Source organism: Lissotriton helveticus, chromosome 7 (assembly GCF_964261635.1).
Source record: "Lissotriton helveticus chromosome 7, aLisHel1.1, whole genome shotgun sequence".
Classification (NCBI taxonomy): domain Eukaryota; kingdom Metazoa; phylum Chordata; class Amphibia; order Caudata; family Salamandridae; genus Lissotriton; species Lissotriton helveticus.
In genome coordinates, this window is record NC_136068.1 from 596,860,472 (window position 1) to 596,879,719 (window position 19,248).

The 19,248-nt window shown below is 42.4% G+C and overlaps 1 protein-coding gene and 1 long non-coding RNA gene across 3 annotated transcripts in view; one reads left to right on the forward strand and one right to left on the reverse strand.

Annotated features, from left to right (window-relative positions):
* LOC144768810 (uncharacterized) overlaps window positions 1-18,778 on the forward strand; it is a 163,034-nt gene extending 144,256 nt beyond the window's left edge. The window contains exons 9-13 of one of the 2 annotated variants that reach the window (XM_078652770.1): window positions 5,731-5,873; window positions 7,311-7,424; window positions 8,668-8,790; window positions 9,449-9,552; window positions 17,812-18,778. In XM_078652770.1, the coding sequence (XP_078508896.1) occupies window positions 5,731-5,873; window positions 7,311-7,424; window positions 8,668-8,790; window positions 9,449-9,552; window positions 17,812-17,937 (610 nt within the window). In that variant the 3' untranslated portion in view covers window positions 17,938-18,778. Of the gene's footprint in view, window positions 1-5,719; window positions 5,874-7,310; window positions 7,425-8,667; window positions 8,791-9,448; window positions 9,553-17,811 lie in introns of those variants that run through there. The other variant, XR_013598632.1, reaches the window with a different exon arrangement.
* Window positions 1-19,248, reverse strand: part of LOC144768812 (uncharacterized) — a 150,201-nt gene that overhangs the window by 655 nt on the left and 130,298 nt on the right. The gene's annotated exons all lie outside the window — the stretch shown is intronic.

The following is a 19,248-nucleotide window of genomic DNA, read 5'->3' on the forward strand; positions in this document are numbered from 1 at the left end:
CAATGATCTAAATATTCGGAGACCGGTATAGCCACCTCAGATTCAATGAAGTGCATAAGGAGGGCAGTTATGACAAAACAAAACAAAAACAAATTGGGGTGCGTACCACAACAGTATAGTTTTCACAGGCGTATCTCAGCTAGGTTGCGTGACACACCAAAATGTAAGGGACTCCGCTTTAGTTTTTCTCCCTTCGAATTGCTAAAAAGGACGAATGGATAACCAGATGGTTATAAAATACATTTAGGGACTTAAATTCCATGTTAACCAATTGTAAGGGTCACTCCATACCTAATGGTGTTGACTGCCACCTTCTTCCGATACTCGCGGAAGTTCCATTGTAAAAAAATGTGCCGCACTCGCTTCTGAAAGGACGAGAAAATGCCGGTGAGGTCATTGCACCACAGTCAGCATATTATCGCCGCAAAACCAATCTAACAGGCAGAAGTTCTCACCTTTGGTACAGCAACCGTTGCGCATAAGTCCCAAACCTTCAGTCCCCGAACCTTGTTTGCATCCAAACATCCGACCGAGAGTCATTACATCGGTGAAAAAACGTACGCACTGACGTCAGAGCCATAGAAAGAGAAGACAGACTCACGGATTAACCGGAAGGCATCGATAGCGTTCGGTTGTCATGACAGTCAAGCAGATTTTACTCTGCGTGAATAATTTGGGCACCTAACAAATTTGAATCTTAGACGGCCAAAGATTAAAGAGGTGGTATCTCGTTTGAGATCTAGCATCATTACTGTAATTATTCCGCCTGGCAGAGTGAAACACCGATTACATCAACTAGTATATTAACTGAGAATCGATCATCTCATAATTATCCCGGTTGGATATTAGTGCCCCTATTGTGTCACACAAGAGCGTTAAGACCGGATAGATTATTTAGTATACTCACATCATTGCATTGTTCATAAAATGATTCAAAAAAATATATTAAAAAATGTGTTCAAAATTTTTTTGCCACGCACCTCCTACACAGAGGGGTGTAGGTGACTCCATCCATCCATTATGCTAGGGCATCATGCACCTCCTACGCAGAGGGGTGTAGATGACTGTTGCAGATCCGATCCTATCCTCTTAATTAAAGTAACCACCACAGATGTCCCGTGCACCTCTCACGCAGGAGGGTGAAAATGGGATTTAATGCAGGTTCTGGAATCATAAGTGAAGATTATTAGGGACAGGGGGTTCAGCGCCCTAATCTAGCTAGCTGGGCATGGCTACTTTCTGCCTCATTAAGTCCATTACAGATCGAATCCAGGATAGCCATCCATTTGGATTCACGGGTGTTGAGGATCATAGATATGTCCCCACCTCTAGGACCAAGAGTCACCTTTTCCAAAACCAACCACCTCAAGGTTTCAGGGGTATGTCCATGTCTATTACAATGATCTACCAACGGGGCACCCAAAACATTACATCTAATCCTGCTCCCATGTTGTAATATTCTGACCTTCACTTTTTGCTGTCTGTCCTACATATACCTGGTTGCAGGGACATTTAATCACATAAATAACATTTTGAGTGTTACAATTAGTATGTGATCTCAAAGCATAGTTCCGGCCTTTATGTGTGAATACCTTAGTTTGGATGGAGGAGGGGCAGGCGACACATGAACCACATCTGGTGTGCCCAATGATTGGAGCAAGGTTCCACATGGATGAAATTGTCAGTGGTTTCGGGCAGTCAAGGAAAGATCTGACCACTAAATCTCTAATATTTCGAGCACCTTCTAAATGAATGTAAGGGAGGAGAATTCTGCTCAATGTCATCAGACACTAGACTCCAGTGTTTATTAATGACTTTTTTTATGTCATTACTCCGAGTGGAGAATGTAGTAACACATAGTAGGCGTTCATGGGCTTTGTTGGTTCTCTCCTCTGGTTGGAGGAGCGCCTCTCGTGGGTTATACCACGCCCTCTTATGTGCTCTTTTGATGAGTCTCGTAGGGTAGCCACGGTCTAAAAGACGATAGGACAGTTCTTGTGATTCTTTGATATAATCATCTTTTTTTGAACAATTCCTGCGAATACGCAAGAACTGTCCTACCGGTAGTGGTGGCTCCCATATTCCAAAAGAGAGTTCCTCTCTGCTGGTTTTCTATATAGGGTTGTTTGCAAAATATTTTGCTCCTCAAAAATCATAATATCCAAGAATGCAATTTCCTTTGCACTAGATTGTAAGGTAAACTGAATATCAGTACTTTGTTCATTGAGCCAAGTGTGGAATAGCGTCAGATCTGTATGGGTCCCATTCCATATACAAAGAACGTCGTCTATGTATCGGTCCCAAAGTGCCAAATGGGCACAAACGGGATTGATGTCATTAAAAATGAACTTACTCTCAAAATCATCCATAAATAATATTGCCAGATTGGGGGCAAATGTAGCCCCCATAGCCACGCCCTTCGTTTGGAGGAAGAATTCTTCCTGAAACCTAAAAAAAAATGTCATCATGGCAATTTTGAGTAATTCCAAGATGAAATATATGTTAGGCACTTGAACCGGTGCTGTTCTTTGGTCTAGGACCCTTTCCATAACTTTGATGGCTTCCAACTGAGGGATACTTGTATACAGCGATACAATGTCGCAGGTGACTTACAGTTCTTGTGTGGATTCAAAAGGTCTTTGATCTATCAAGTTAATAACTTGAGTAGTGTCTCGAAGATATGTTCTAGTTTGGCTAGCAAGTGGTTTTAAAAAGAAGTCGATATACTGACCCAGTGGCTCGAGCATTGACCCACAGCCGGAAACGATAGGTCGTCCGGGTGGGTTTGCCATGTTTTTATGTACCTTGGGTAATATATAAATGGTGGCCAAACGTGGATGACTTTGGTTGAGAAACTTGAATTCTTGTTCAGATAGAAAACCTTCCTCCAGACCCCTCTGGGTAACTTGCAGGATTTCGGAGGCCAGATCTTTTGATGGATCATTACTTATTTTCTTATAACTTGTTCCATCCGAAAGTTGTCTACGGATTTCTTCTTTATAGTAGCTAAAGTCCTGAACCACAATGGCTCCCCCTTATCTGCTGGCTTGATTACCACTTCTTTGTTATTCTTCAGGGAGATAAGTGCCTGTTTTTGAACTTTACTAAGGTTAAATCTAGTGTATTTAGGTCTGGACAGAAGTTTATCAACATCCCTGGTTACCAGCTCCTCAAACGCTAAGATTTTGTTACTCATAGCATATGTGGGCGGAAAGAAAGTGAATGGTTCTCTAAGACCTGTCACAGAAGATCTTTGTTGTGTGGTGGAGTTTCTAAAATAGTATCGTAGCCGAATTTTTCTAAAGAACCTGTATAGTTCAGTTTTTAGCTGGAACTTATTGGGTGGCGATGTGGGGACATAGGACAGACCCCTACTCAATACTTTATTTTCATCATCTGTAAGTTGGTACTTTGAGATGTTCAAGACAGGGTTGGTTACAGTCCTCACATTAGTACTGGTTGTTGTCATTGGGTTATTGACCAAAGTCTGACCGGCTGACAAATTGTTATCCAAAGGTTGACTGGCTAGTGAATTATTCACCAATGGTAGACCTTCCCTTTTTATATTGTGTGATATAAAGTGGTTTGTCTGTGTACTTGTGATACCTTCACTGGGACCCCTTATTTCTGTACCATACAGCACCCAGGTCCCTAGTGACTCTATTGAGTAAACCCCCCCTTATTTAATTCATGAACCCTTAGGCATGTAGAGACTCAGAGAAAACATGGGGTAGCAGTAGCTACTCGTGATCGAGGCTATGTGAGCCACCCACCTCCCTCTGCAATGTGTTGGTAGAGAAAATTAAAGACTTACAGACCACCGCAGTCCAGGCAGAGAGCGCACAGAGAAAGGATCTTTCAGTAACACTCTGGGATAGATAAAAGCTAGTGCTGACTCACCCACAGAGTGTACGACACTGTCAGGCACAAAGGTGGAGTAACAGAAAGATTAGAATGGCAAAATAAAAGGGGGAACTTGCAAAGAAGAAAGCGAGAAAGAGTGTCGTACACCAAGACTTTCAGATGCACAGAAGCCCAGAGAGGGCAACCGACTCTACAGGCACGCACCACTGACATAAATGCAGGGATGGTCACGAAGGAGAGTGCCTTAAAAGAACACCTCCACTGCAGAGAAATGGAAAAGCCATGAATCAAGTATATCAATAACATCCCAGGTTAGGCTATTTCCCTCTTAGTGTTATAAGGCAAAGGTTGGCACGCCCTCAAGTTGGTAGTGTGGCATCTTGAATTGGTAAGCAGATCTTGTTTCAGTAAAAGGATGCCTCAGTGGGTTGGGAGATGGTAAATTCGACCCCGATAGCAAGGATGATTAAGAAAGTACCTTGTGATTGAGATAAGGAGCTATGCACATTGCACTTTATAATGAAGCTCATGTGCGGAACATGAGTTGCAAGCTGTTGGTTATATATTTATTGTCCTCTTTCTTTTAAAATGTTTTTAATACACGCGGGACCATATTGAAGACCTTACTGAGCCCAGTGCACATTTAGAGGATGCACTTGCAAGGCTACGCTGGAGATGGGAAATTTGACCTGATAATAAGGTTGATTAAGAGATTGCCCCATGTGATTGTGATAAGCTGCTATGCATAATGCACTTTATAATGTTGTTCTCGAGCAAAACAAGTTGCATGCTACTGGTTAATTTGGCACTTTTTGTCTTTTTAATGTGTTCTTAATATATGGGCGATTTTGGTTTGTCGACCATCTATTGTGTTTTAGTTTTGGATATTTTAAAAGTTTGTATGGTTATTAGCCAAAGTCATGTGTTGGTTAAATTGATCTAAATGTGTGCTGTTGACTACTAATTTTATGATATTTGTGATTGTTTACTAATTGATTGGAAAATGTGCCATATTTCTGTAGAAGTTATTTCTTAGAAATAAAGTATTTTGATTGATAGCAATAACACATTGAGAGGACAACAGAACAATGATAGAGAGAAAGAATGTGAATGCTAATCAAGTATAGAAATTCTGAAAGAGGCACACAGAGAAACTGAAAGACAAGCACAGAGATTCAGAACCGAGTTTTGACAGAATAAATTAAGTGGCCTTGATGTGATAATAACGCAGAATCTTATCTGGAGCACTGAAGGGAGGAATGACTAGCTTTTAAACTAGTACTTGAGGTGGGTCGGAGGCCACAACACATGTATTTTACTCAGTCAATGTGATAGGATTGTCTCATTTGAGGAGGATGAAGTGAAATGTGTTGTAAATAAATTAGGTAGGTAGCAGGACACGTCTTCAGTTACTAAGATAGATTTATTAAGTTACAAGATAAGATAAGACAGCAGAGCAGTAAAACCTCACAGCTGACCAGACCAACTGCCAAGGCTGGAATCTCACAACACAGATAGAACACTCTCAGGTAGTAAGAGAGACTGGTAAGATAAGAACACTAAGAAAGGACTACAGACACCAAGTAGTCATATTGAAGTAAGTATAAATATACAACAAAATGCATTTTCTTGATGTGGCAGGTTGTCTTCCTAGTTCTCTCTTGTGAACATTCTTCTCTGATTAGGCAGCTTACAATTTTGCCAACTCTTACCTTCTCCGGCGCTGAGGAATATTATTCTTTTGAAACTACTGCCTCTTCTAGTGCAGGTAAACCGCTGTCTCAAAGTGTAACTGACTCCAGTGCTAGCATCACCATGTTCTTGATAACGTGCTTCCCATTTTCTCTGATCGGAGTGTGTTTTCAGGCATCAGCAGCAGAATTCCAGACACAAGGATGAGCTGAATAAGAGGGGTTTACAGGAGGATCGCAAATTGATGCGCAGGGAGATACGCTTGCGGTACCGCAGCACCAGTGACATGCTTCATCGACTCTTCGTGTGCATCGCAGGTGAGACATGTGGAAACCTCAGCTCTGATGTCCTGCTCTCCCCTTATGGCATGGAGGACCTAGGGCTGTCAGGTCACATGAAACACGCCATGATGTTTAAGGTTACGTGGTCTGTAGTGATTAAAATCATGATAGATCCAAATATCTTGATCCCTGGAGATCAAGGAATGTAGGGCAATAAGGATATATTTTTCTGGACATAGTCGTAGGAATGGTCTCTAAACCATAGAGATGGGTTAAAAAAATGTCCAGAGTTTTAACTGAACAGAGTTTTAACAGCTGTTAGGTGCAGTGAAGATTGGTGCGAGGATGCAGAACTGAGACACAAGGCATGCCTCGTTTACATCACAATAAAAATAAGGAAATCTCCTGATGAAGGGAATAAACAGTGTCCATATCAATGCCCCCCATGCCTGTTAGCTTCAAGATACTCAGACCTTGTCTCCGTGTGGTTGCACGTGTGGGTATTTTGGACAGAGCTTTCTTGTTTTCAGATCTTGAAATGATTTTTCTTTTTTTTCCTGAAATGTTTTGCTACTAGTGATGGGTTCTTGCAACAAAGTGATAGAAGAATCGCCTGATTAATCTCGGCAACTGGCAATTGCTTGGGGCTCGTCCAGTCCGCCATCTTCCACCCAGTGTACTACTCTAGACAGAGAGCAGCCATGCTTGCAGTTTTGGTCAAACAGGAGTCAGAGACTGATTTGAATGTGGTTGGTCTTGGGTTCCAGTCTGGAGGGTAACTAGTCTGGCCGTTTCGGGCTTGACAGTACCTGAAAGACTAAGCTGAGCTCTGTCTACCCGGAGTAAGCTGCGTGTTGTACAACTGGGATGAAGATTATATACCCTTCAGTACTCCTAATATAAATTATCTATGCAAGCTGCATATGCATACAGAACAATACTGGAAAACACAGTTGTCCTGTATTATTGTGGAAAGTAAGGATGTAAACAGGTAAACTGTGATTTCCAAACGTTTGCAAAATACTGTCATTTTCCTCCAGAAATAAACAGTAAGAACAGGGATACCAAGACATTCAAGACATCATGTTTAGTTCATCACTGTACTATGCTTGGTCACGAGACCATTAGCGATTTGGTGGACATGCCCATAAAGCATTTTGTGAGTGTATATTCCTCTTTTGTGTGGCTCTGTAGTCTATTAGTGTGGTGTTAACCTAAATTTCCTGTCACTTTAGGTTGGCATCAGACTTCGTCTGTAGCAGGGAAATTAAGGGACTGATTTAGAGTTTGCCGGATGGGTTACTCCGTCACAGTGTTACTTTACTCATCCACCTAATTACAAGTGCCATGGGATATAATGCACTTGTAATAAAGTGGACGGAAAACCCACCATTTTTGTGACAGAGTAATCACGGCCAAGTTCAAAATCAGGCACAGAGTCTTATACTACAACTTTGTAAATTTTCCTTGCAGGTGTTGCTGATCAACTTCAAACAAATTTTGCAAGCGACCTCCGGCCTATCCTGAAGACTGTGTTTGAAATTGCAGCATCCAAACCAGACGCCTGCGAGCCATCAGATGCAGCCCGTGAGCACTTTAATCTTTTCTTCAGTTATCTTTCAGTGTGGATCATTTGTTGGGGTTCTTGGCAGATGGTGGCCTTCACATGTGGCCTTTAAGTACCAGATGGGTGAAATGTAAGCATCATTAGTTGTATCTTGAACAGACCTGGGCATCCATGGTGGGAGATTAGCATCATCATCAGTGGGCTCTAAGTCAATGGCGTTACAATCTTCAATGGGGCGACTCCTCACACATTTACAAAGGCCTTTGACTCAAGAGGCCCCCTGACAGGTGAGGGTCTCCGGCGCCACAGGGTCTGCACGGTCCTCAATGAAGCCCTGCTGTTGGCATCACTGGCAGATGCCTACCATTACTGGTGAGATCTTCTAGTGTCAAGACTGCAAAAGTACAGCTGTCTCTCCGTAGAGATGTCAGGTGAAGCCTCCTTTTGTCAGTGCCAAATAGGCCCACCTCGGTACAGACCAAATGTTTTCTAAATACATAGGTCTATGTTCAACGTACATAGCACTAACGCTCTTTAAAAAAGCTCTTGATGTGCCTCAGTATCTGGCTTCTCGGAAGTGCTATATTTCGACATGCCCGACATTACAAAATAGTATCCGCTGGCACTGAAGATGTTTGCGTGTGTGTGGGTTCCTGTAACTGCATAAGCAGATATTGCTGTGGCTGAGTATTAAAGAGTATCAGCAGGACAGCGTTGGTCAATACTGCAACAGCAGTGGATGTTGCATGTAAGATTTGATGCTCAGTTTTCTATAGAACAGCAGGGATGCTGCAGGCTAGGCTAAGGGTGATTGTTGAAGCTGTTTGTGTCTCAGCGTAGGGAGAGTGAGGTTTGATGCACCTCAGCACGTAGCTGCATTGACAGAACGGTATGGGCTCAGGGCTGAAAATGCAAGAGATGCTGCAGGACAGATGCCACATGCTTTGGCATGGCTTTATGGGTAGCACAGGTGTATGGGCAGAGTTGAGTGTTGATCCTAGTACTGGGTTAGTAATGTCATAGCATCTCAGGATTGTGGTGCATTGGTAGAGCTGTGTCTTTGCATGGGATGCAGCAGGGCAGCATGCATTTGTATGTCCTGCTCAGAATAGAAGTAGCCTGGTCAACAGTGGTGTCCTTATGAAAGCAGTGCTCCTATAATGCAAAATTCACTTGTGTCCCCACCCTTACCCATGGTTTCTGTGACAAATGTCTCTTATCTGTTCATTTCTTGCTTTGCATGCCCTGTCAACTTTTTTGCAGAGAATGAGATCAGGACTCCTGACTTTGAGAGGAGACCCGGAAAGCAACTGGAAGACTGTGCACTGTGCTTGGATAACAACCTGCTGAGAACAGAGGATGGAGAGAATGTGCCCTACGCAAATGGTAACTACCTTGCACACCTATGTATAGGCGATGAGGTTTGCATAAACAGTACCACCTCTGGTTACAATCGTTTAGGAGACTGGATCTCTCCAACTAACCTCTTACTGACCTATGGATTGGAGACTGACTCTCTACATTTGATAACTTCAGCAGTACACCTTGCATAAGAGACTGATCCCCAACCCTTCAGCAATGCATTGGCATTCCCATTCAATACAGCTGCAGGTGCTTCAGCTGTCAATAGTACAAGAGGCACAGTTGGCACTGGTGCCCAGGAATGTGAGGGGGAGCATTGCAGCCCTATTATGACTTTTTCTACCTGACCAGGAACTACAGTGGGCGTTTTTCATGCCTGCATTAGAGTCCTTGGCACTCTTACTCTGCCACTGTACAACTGTGCGGCATGGCTCAACAACCACACCACTCTACACCAAAACCAATTTGCACTGGCGTGATCTCTTCCTCACTACTAATACTCCATTACCATCCCTCCCCATGCTCTCTAGTCCACAATAGTTCCACTGTTCCCTGAGGCCTTCTTGAACACACTTGCTAGTTTTGGTGGTCTTTTTACAACTTCTCTGAGTTCTTGTTTGGGGTCTGCCTTTATTGACACTTTTTTCCTCTGACTGTATTGTGCATTGATCCTCTGTCACAGATCCGCCGGAGTGGGTTCCCGACAGTGCCAGCAGCAACTGCATGGATTGCCAAGCTGCGTTCACTCTTGTTCGGCGTAGGCACCACTGCCGCAACTGTGGAAAGGTGAGAGTGCAACTCAGACATAGCATTAATCTAAACTATTACTGCTTGAATATTGCGTGTTTATAAATAACTATTGGGGCTCCTAAACACAGCTGGGCTGGCATCTAGTGGGGTTTACTCAAAGTAGTGTATACACTCAATAACAAAGGAAATTCCACCTTCCAGTAGCATAACCTTGGTGTGTACTCTTTTTACAAAGATGCAGTTAAAGTATTGTGAAGATGTGGTTGTAAAAACCTATGAGGAGGCTGGTGCAAGCATGAAAAAATCATGGCAAACATAAAGCAAATCTTTCTACTGATGTTCTGTGTCCAGAAGACGCAATATTACACATCACATAGCTGAAGATTAGGGTGAAATACTTGTTTCCAAAGACACAATCTGCAACGATTCAATTCACACAAAGTGAATAATAAGGGTTTAAATAAACCAGTCAGATTCATATCTTTGTCTTAGCAGCCAACGTCTCTAAAGGTTAATTTCTGGTTATATCTCCTTTGCCATCCTTAAACAGAATGCCCTATCCTACTCCAGACTCTTCCACAACAGGTGGTTTGGTCCACAATGCCCATAAATATAACCTGTCAGAAACACTCTCCCATCATTTAAGTCTGTCAAACTCAGTGGTGATCTCCTCAGCATGAAGAAAATGTCAGCCAATCAATAATGGATCAGTTGAGCCCAAAAATAACTTCTATGTTTGTTTAGCAATATGATCTGCAGACACTGCTAACTTTTTAATCATCGAAGAGAAAAGCCACACTTTTGTCTCATTTCAGTAGAAGTTAAGAAGCTAGCTTGGTCATTACCTAGTAATCTTCATTACTATTTGAAGTGAGGTTCCATCTGCAAGACAGACAACCTATTTATAACAAACTCCTACTCTTGTCCTATCCTTTTCTAAAAACAAATGATCCCAACTCACTGGGGCTACCTGTACAAAGAATTGAGCAGTTTGTGGTGTGTGATAGCGCCACAAGAAAAGGAACAAAAGGACTGTCACAGAATGCACCACACATATAAATATGCTTCACTGCCCATTATTTGCACTACAATCAGAGCATGTGAGGGAGCAGTGTACTCAAAACTTTGGTTCTTTTGTCTCAGAGATGCAACCTTCTCATGGCTTCCAGAAGGCCTGCTAACTGGTCATTGCCCACCCCGCGCACACTTAAGAAACTGGCAGATCTCATAAGATTTTCATAACCAGGATGTGTTACAACGCCTTCAATGTAGCCTCATTAAGGTGAATGAAGCAGATTAAATCAGTCAGTTACCATCATTTTAGTAACAACTTCCCTAAAACAAACTCTTTTAGTGGTATAGCTAGTCAACTTCTAAGCATCCAACACCAAAACCTAAAGAGAATGTATATCCGAGCAGAACTGTTGCGGCTATCCCTTTACTTTATCCTGTTTATTGTTCTGTATTCCATTGAAGGGATAGTGTTGGAGAGAGTTGTGGAATTTGCTGCCTGACTGCCCCCCCTCCAGTTATGGTGTCTCAGTCTTGTAAATAAACTTTGAAACTTAATGCAGTTCTTGTCTTGTTGATAGCTGTGACAAAATATTGCACTGACGAGTGCCAGTCTACCTGAATAGAATAGTTTTGACATGGGTACACAAATAGAGGTCAATAGTTTAAACAGTGTGTCCCATTATGCCAAGGAAGGAGTTGAAAAAGTAGCTCGATCATTTGTACAAGTAGGAAATCTTAGAGCTTGGCCTGTCAGAGTAGTTGGCCAATGTGATTTCGGCTAAGAAACTCAACAGTTTGTTAAGAATGTTTGTTGGCTTGAGAGACTTAGATGCTGTTAATGCATCCAATTGTCATCCTGTACCAAACATTGTGAAGAAGCTGATGATGGAACTCAAGGATTTTCAACGCTGAATTTATCAATATATATTATTATTTTTTTAGTATGAATCAAGGCTGCTAATCTCTTTAAGTGTATTCTGGGTAATCTTTTGCATGTAATAGAAAGCTACCTGGTCAAGGCAGTAAGCAATGTCATCTATTCTAGGGTGCGAGTTTTGGTGTATTGTCCAAATAAACTTAATAGTGCACTGTGAAAGTACTTGACATTTTATGGACAAGATGGTTCACCTTCAAGCAAGAAAATGGTATTATCAAATGTATATGTCACTTTGCTTATAAAACACAGCCATTAAAACTTTATTCAAGAATCATGAACTGTTTCGCAGAGTGCCAAGAGATTTTAAGACTGTGAAGGAGATGGCTGAAGCTTCAGTGTTGAAATCCTTTAACATGGATCATGAAAGGATGCAGAGTCCATTGGTTGTGGCATGATTTGGTGGATTTGGTTGATGCTAGTGAAAGATGGAAGATGAGAAAGACTTTATTTCACGTGTAAGATATTGCATGCATCTGAGTGCAAGTATTGTTTTTAGGCAGAGGATTCTGGTTTCTTCAGTAGACTGTGTAGGGAGCAGAGTGACACATATAGACTATATATTTTGGGATCTTAATTTGTGGTGCCCACTGATCACAAGTTTTAAGTGGATTTATTAATAACCTAGCCCTACAAAGAGGCAAGTGGTTGCACCTGTCGCAAGAATATGTTACTGTTGCTCTTAATATCACAGCTGGTAGTTTATTGACACAGTTGATGAAAGATCAGCTTGGTGAATGTAAGGATGAGATTGACTATGTGTATCCACATGTAATGAATGAATGCTTGGCGTAAGAGTAATGGACAGAAAGAAAGAAAAAAGCAGATTTTTTTAAAGGATTACAGAGTATATATGTAGAGGTTGACCTATCAAGGATAAGATGGACTTGCGTTTGGGTTGGGGTGAAGTGGAGTGAATGAAGGGTTTGTTCTCGTCTCACACATGTGTTAAGCGTATAATTTTGTATAATTTTGTCACCTATTTACAAGTAATGACACAAGTGTGATTAAACGAAGAGTTTGAATGAATTGCCGGTAGATTGGAGTGTTGAAACGTTGGTCAATTTTTTTTTAGCATGTTTATTATGTCATATGTCTCATATGTCTATTGAGGTACCGCTGCAAGTATTTGAAGTGCCCAATGTACTTTGGAGGAGGGTGGCATTGGACAATCTTTGGCCAGTTACTTAATTAGGATTTGTGCATGCTTGTCTATGATGGACTATTGCTTACAGTGGCTTAGAAGTGATTCTTATGAGCATCCCTTGGTATTTTACTGTACTGCATATGTGCTAGTGTGAGATGATTAATCTGGTTTTGTGGTTACAAACAATAGAGTCAAGCTGGAGTAACCTTTACATGAAGTGGTACCTAGCATGACATGGCATTTAACACATAAGAACATCAGTGTATTTTCTGCATTGTACTGGTTAAAGGAAATATTGGAATAGATGTTGAAGAAAAATCTGCAGATGATATTATGTGAAGGGGAGATTTTACGTTAGCAATCAGAAGTTGTGGTTGTATTGCACAACACCACACAAATCTAGAGCTAAATTTCATTTTTGTCCTGCGTGGAAGAGTTCATACTCAATTGAATGAAGATTGGGCAAAGAAGCAAAGGTGATGGAGATCAGAAGCATGTCAATGATTTGTCCGGTAGAAATGAAGAAGGAAAGGTTTGGCAAAGTGGATTAGTTGTAGTTGAAGAAATTGTGTTTGATAAGGGCGTCCCAATACTTTTGACCGACATTGCAAACAATGTGAATGGCAATATTTTTGTTTTTGAACATACCAATGATGTTATGTGGATAATGTGGTATGGTTATATGGCTGTCTGCTGAAACATTACTAGTGGAAGGGATGGTGTGAGAAAAATCACAGTTCAGGAACGGAAGGTAAACTTGGGTCGAGAAAAATGATGACAGAAGAGTCTTTGTCTAAACTCAGCGAGTTTGACTCCATCTGATAAGGCTTAAAGATTGTGTAGAGTTAATATATGGCTGAGGGGCATCGAGCAGCCTTTGTTCGTTATGGAAGGGGGAAGTGTTATGTATGTGGGTTAATTACTGTTGTATGGTACTGTGCATTCTGTGGAAGGTAGAATGTTGGCTCAAGTGACAGCTGCTGCCTGGCTACTCTCCCCTTGGATGTGATAGCTTAGATTCGAGAATTAACTTTAGAACACAAAGAAGATATTGGCTTCATTTACATCAAGAAACTTTGCAGAAGAATAATTTCTTCTGATGCAAAGATGCAAACAGGTTTCATGGCTGGGCCAGTTGTTGATGTCTATCTGGTGAATTCTGTAAAGCTGGAGAAAGGGAAGGGCAGGAAAGACGGAAGTGTTTGTGTCTCTCTAGAACTTTGCAAACTTTTACAAAGTTGCACTTATGACTTATTGTATACAGATTCCCTTCCAATCAGAAACCACATCTTTTTGCCAGGTGAGGCACGCCATATAGACTGCATATCCGAATAACACAATTTGTAGTACTGACAAACATACATCCATGCAACGTTCAGACACTTGCATGTTTGAGTCGTTCTCTGGTTTAATGTACATACGCCATTCTCACTGTCACATAAGCACACATCTTTGTAAATTCCGGACATGTGAAGGCCCAGCTACACCACCACACAAGTCGATATCTGTGAAGCATTCAAACATATATATTTATTTTGACCCATTACTCATGTTTACAGGCTAAGGGTTAGCTTAATGATTGGAGTACAAGAAAGGTATCTGAAGTTATAGAGACAGAGTACTCTTGCAGACACCACATTTCTAGCGTTGTTTTAACTTTTTGGATTCATCAAACTGCTTGCGTTCTTTTCGAATTCACAATCCAGAGAGGTGTGATGTCTACAATCCTTCTTGACATAAACTCTGTCCACAACACAGAACAGCTGGGCCAATTTGCCTTCATTTGCAACAAGTCCATCAGTGGAGTTCTACAATGCTTCGTGGCACACAAAATGTCAAACTTGGGCTTTTTCGAGGTGGAGTGGATGCCATGAGTTCTTGTATGAGGAAACAAATGTTTATCAAAACCTAATTTGGCCCCAAAGCTCCTCTGATGAGCTTGTATCTCTACCCACTCGATGAAAGAGTGGCCAACCAACCAGATGACCACGTCCTCCCTCTGCCACTGGACCTGCCACTGAACCTGAAATTAAACAAAAGAGCCTGCCCCACTGCTCTTTCCTCATCACCCAAGACCCGCACATAGAGCCTGTAGGACTCCAAGGACCAGCTCCCCAAACGCATGACGTCGTCAAGCGCCCAGCCTCTATTCCCTGCTCCGATGCTGCACCAATGCAGACAAAATGTGTATCATTTTCTGCTGAGGGCACGCCCAATTGACCAAGCGTCTTACGAAGCAATGATAGCAGCTGAAACGCCATAGCCTTTGCTCCATACCTTCGTCTAAACACCATGCCAGTGTCAATTCCACAACAAATCGCCCCTCGTTCGCCCCACACCACCAGACATTGCCCTAGAGCCCCTACTGCATGTAAGACTACGATCCTCCCCTGCGCTCTTCGATCTGGTTTGGAACTGCTAATTTAAACAAACACAAAGTAACTGTGGGTCAAAAGGGGGGAAAAAGGGGGAAATAAAGTCTGTTAGCTGACTGAGTATCTGACAACAAGGAAAACCATAAATAGAGACACATATATCAGAGAATATTGTGTATCAGAGTGTGACGTAACAGTGGTCAACAGGGTACTTTCTACATGTGAAAAAATACCCATCAGCTGACGATCGAGACCGCCCTTGTCATCATCTGGGATCCTTCACACCAAGAAGGGAAGATGTTGCAACCACTTTGTTATAGTTGTTAATTAACCAAAGGTGTGTGGCCCAGTGAAATTAAGAAACTGTTTGGGCATGAGGTAACAACTGTTAAGCAGTGCGTGAATGTGAGTGAAAAATGGTGATAAAGTGCATTAGGAGACTAAAATTGGATAGGAAAGATGCAAAAAGACATTTAATAGAAACCTCTCTGCTTCCAAAGCAATAAAATGAGTGTGATGATAGTAGTTTTTAACAAATAGCTACCATATATTGTGTCGGGTCAACATGTTTCTGCAGGCTAGTGGACCCTAGAAGGTGTCCGCTGCTTTCATCAGGACCGGAATCGCTACTGCTAAAAAAATAGTGAAATAAGAAAGAACGGATTTTTTCACCTAGGTATCCTAGGTAACATCCTTCTCCTGGCTATTGGGCAGGAGAGAAAAACTCCACCTCACCTGGCTGCAGCGCAGGTAAATGGAGCACCGCTCTGGCCGTCGGTACTCCAGGCGTCCTTCTGGGCCGTCTTGGGACTGCTAAGCCAAATCTCCAATCTACCTTCCCTCCTTGAAACGCTGTCCCACAGTACTCCTTCCCATCCCCTGCCTCTCAGCAACTCAACACCCTAGCGCACCGAAGAACATGCAAGACATAAGGGCAGAAAACAAGCAAGTCTCCGACGCATCCCTGCACACCTCCAGCTACTGCTGCAAAACATTACAAAGCAAATTCCATGTTATCGGCATCCTGAGATATATATATATATATATATATATATATATATATATATCAATGCTCGAAGGTGTCCACCTTTGAGTAGCACGCGAACAGCAGCTTGGTTTATGTATAGGTGAGGACGGGGATCCACTCGTAGACGCCGCTCCGTACGGGATCTGCCCGACGCGTTTCGAAGCTCCATATGCTTCTCTTCAGGGGCTTTAACGGAAGCGGTGTGCGCAACCGCCGACCCACTTCCCCATTTTATATATAACACACCCACCGATGGGAGGCTCAAATGAGACTGTGCATTCTGGGAAGTGTGGTCCAGGAAGCACACAATCAAGTCCTGTATGGACTCCACAAGTGGGCCCGTCCTCGATTCCAAGTACGACTGCTGCTTCACTTTCGTGACCCCCAGGGTACCGGGGTGGTGCATACTCCGCGGCTTGCGCACACCGCTTCCGTTAAAGCCCCTGAAGAGAAGCATATGGAGCTTCGAAACGCGTCGGGCAGATCTCGTACGGAGCGGCGTCTACGAGTGGATCCCCGTCCTCACCTATACATAAACCAAGCTGCTGTTCGCGTGCTACTCAAAGGTGGACACCTTCGAGCATTGATTTATACGCGGCCGTCCAGCCGCGGAGTATGCACCACCCCGGTACCCTGGGGGTCACTAAAGTGAAGCAGCAGTCGTACTTGGAATCGAGGACGGGCCCACTTGTGGAGTCCATACAGGACTTGATTGTGTGCTTCCCGGACAATACTTCCCAGAATGCACAGTCTCATTTGAGCCTCCCATCGGTGGGTGTGTTATATATAAAATGGGGAAGTGGGTCGGCGGTTGCGCACACCGCTTCCGTTAAAGCCCCTGAAGAGAAGCATATGGAGCTTCGAAACGCGTCGGGCAGATCCCGTACGGAGCGGCGTCTACGAGTGGATCCCCGTCCTCACCTATACATAAACCAAGCTGCTGTTCGCGTGGTACTCAAAGGTGGACACCTTCGAGCATTGATATATATATATATACATATATATATATATATATATATATAAATAATACACATCACTGAGCTAAGCAGCATAAATGTGTAGCAGTCAGATGTGTGTATGCTCTGGTTGCCTGAACATGCATCTGTAAACGCCTCCACAAAGCATCTAATAAAAGACTCTCATGATCCTCCTCCGCCTGACTGCCGAACACTATGCTCTTCCACATGGGTCCAAAAAGGTTCCTTAAGAAACTAGCACATGTGCACCCCCATCAAACCATCACCCACTGAGCGAGGCCAGATCTGTATATCCTGTGCAAAGAATTGAACATGCCCATGATGCAAACAATTCAACAGATGTCTCTGAATTTCAGAACCTTGCTCTAGTGCACCCTCACACCAGGTCCAGTACTCTCCAGTTGGACTGAATGCACAGTCGGAATCATATGCATGCACAACACTAGACAATTAGGAACACAGTACATTTTCAGACTGAATAGCTCCAGAGTGTGTACTGCATGACAATTCACCACTAATCAAAACTTTTACAAGAGTACATTTTAAAAGTTAATAGGCCAATGGAACCTTAATTTCTCCACAATTAATTAATTAATTAAGCATTAAGCGAATTCACTGAAGAAGGCAGAACTGCTGATACCAGGTATTCAGAATTACGCTTCCTACATAAATACCAGACCTACAGTTACAAGGTGTAACTTTATGTTACTCCCTCTGCATTTCCTCATAGATCTAATTGAAGAGTGAACATTACTTCTATTCATGACTAAGTATTCTTTGACCTTCTGACTATTTGCCCTATTTGTCTCTTTCTGTTCCAGATATTTTGCTCAAGATGCTCCGCACACATGGTGCCTTTGCCACATTTTGGACACTCCAAGGCTGTCCGCGTCTGCAACCACTGCTTCACCACTCATCTTTACTCCAGGCCCGAGGCCATGCTGTGATCTTACTTGGGGAATAGAGTGGATCATCTAAACAAACATGGCACACAAGCTTTCAAGGTTAACAAGGAAGGCCAAGATTGCTGTGTTAAAGGACTATTTTTATTCCTATGTTTTTACATGAGCCCATTCATTGTGGGTGTAACCATTTAGATAAAGCCAATCAAGCATCAAATCAATCTCGTAACTGGAATCTGTAAAATATTGTTTTTATAAATTGTGTGCCCCACATGCATTGCAGCAGATGACTTAAGGACACGTGGTATCTCAATAATGAAACGGCACCACAGGACAAATGATACAACTAGCAACTGCAAAATCTCTCACAAAATCAGCATTTACATTGGGAAATATCAAGGGATCCTCTCAAACTCTGGGTCACAGTGACAAGGTCATATTGACTACCAAGTTGGGAAATGGTTACATTTAGCGAGTGGTAGGGACACAAGGATTTTTCTTTATCAGAGGTTTTCATTCTTTAACTAGCAGTAGACCTGAAGGCCAACATGTCTGAGGTGGACTCAGCCAGGCTATGTAGCTAAATGAATACATCAATCCCTGCCACAGAATATGGGAGTAATTTACTTTGTTTGGTTACCAAGTGAGGGTTCTTTTGAACATTCGCAATACTTTGACTTGTTTTTAGCTGTTAAACCTGCATTTTTAAAGGTGCCTTTTAATGTGATGCAAAAGTGTGTCAGTGTGTTAGCAGTTCCAGCTGCCATCTCTGTAACCGGGACTTTGTGCAATTGTGAACAGGAGCGACATGGAAAAGGTGTGTGGGTGGCATTGTGTCCTCCTTTTACTGTCATTCAATAAACATTTGTTATTAATTTTAATCCTACAGGGTTGTGCGGACGAATGCTTAAGGATGATTAAAGTGTTGCACATTCCTGCTCATATAGCAGGACTGTTCGTTTATTCAGTTTTCTTCTTGTGTATAGGTTTGTTTTCTTTTCTCTGGATGGCTTACTCCTGCTTTGCTCATCCTTCTCTCTCTCTAAGCCTGCCTTTTCCCCTCGCCACAGCTCTGTTTCTCTTCCTCTGTTTCTTGTGTTTTCCTAAAGTGTCTGTCTATGTAATTTGGAATTTCAAAACCTAATAACACTGGCATGATTTGCACTTCATTTTCAGAAAGGTTCTTAGAAGCTAAATACCAGAACGATTTTAGCCAGCTAACTGCAAGTAAAACCTAATTTCCAAGTGTACCACTCTTTGACCTAATAAAATTAAACCTTATATGGGAAACTCACTAGATTGACTGACTGATTCAAACTCAATCCTGTTTATTTCCCACCCCAAAGCATTGTGCAC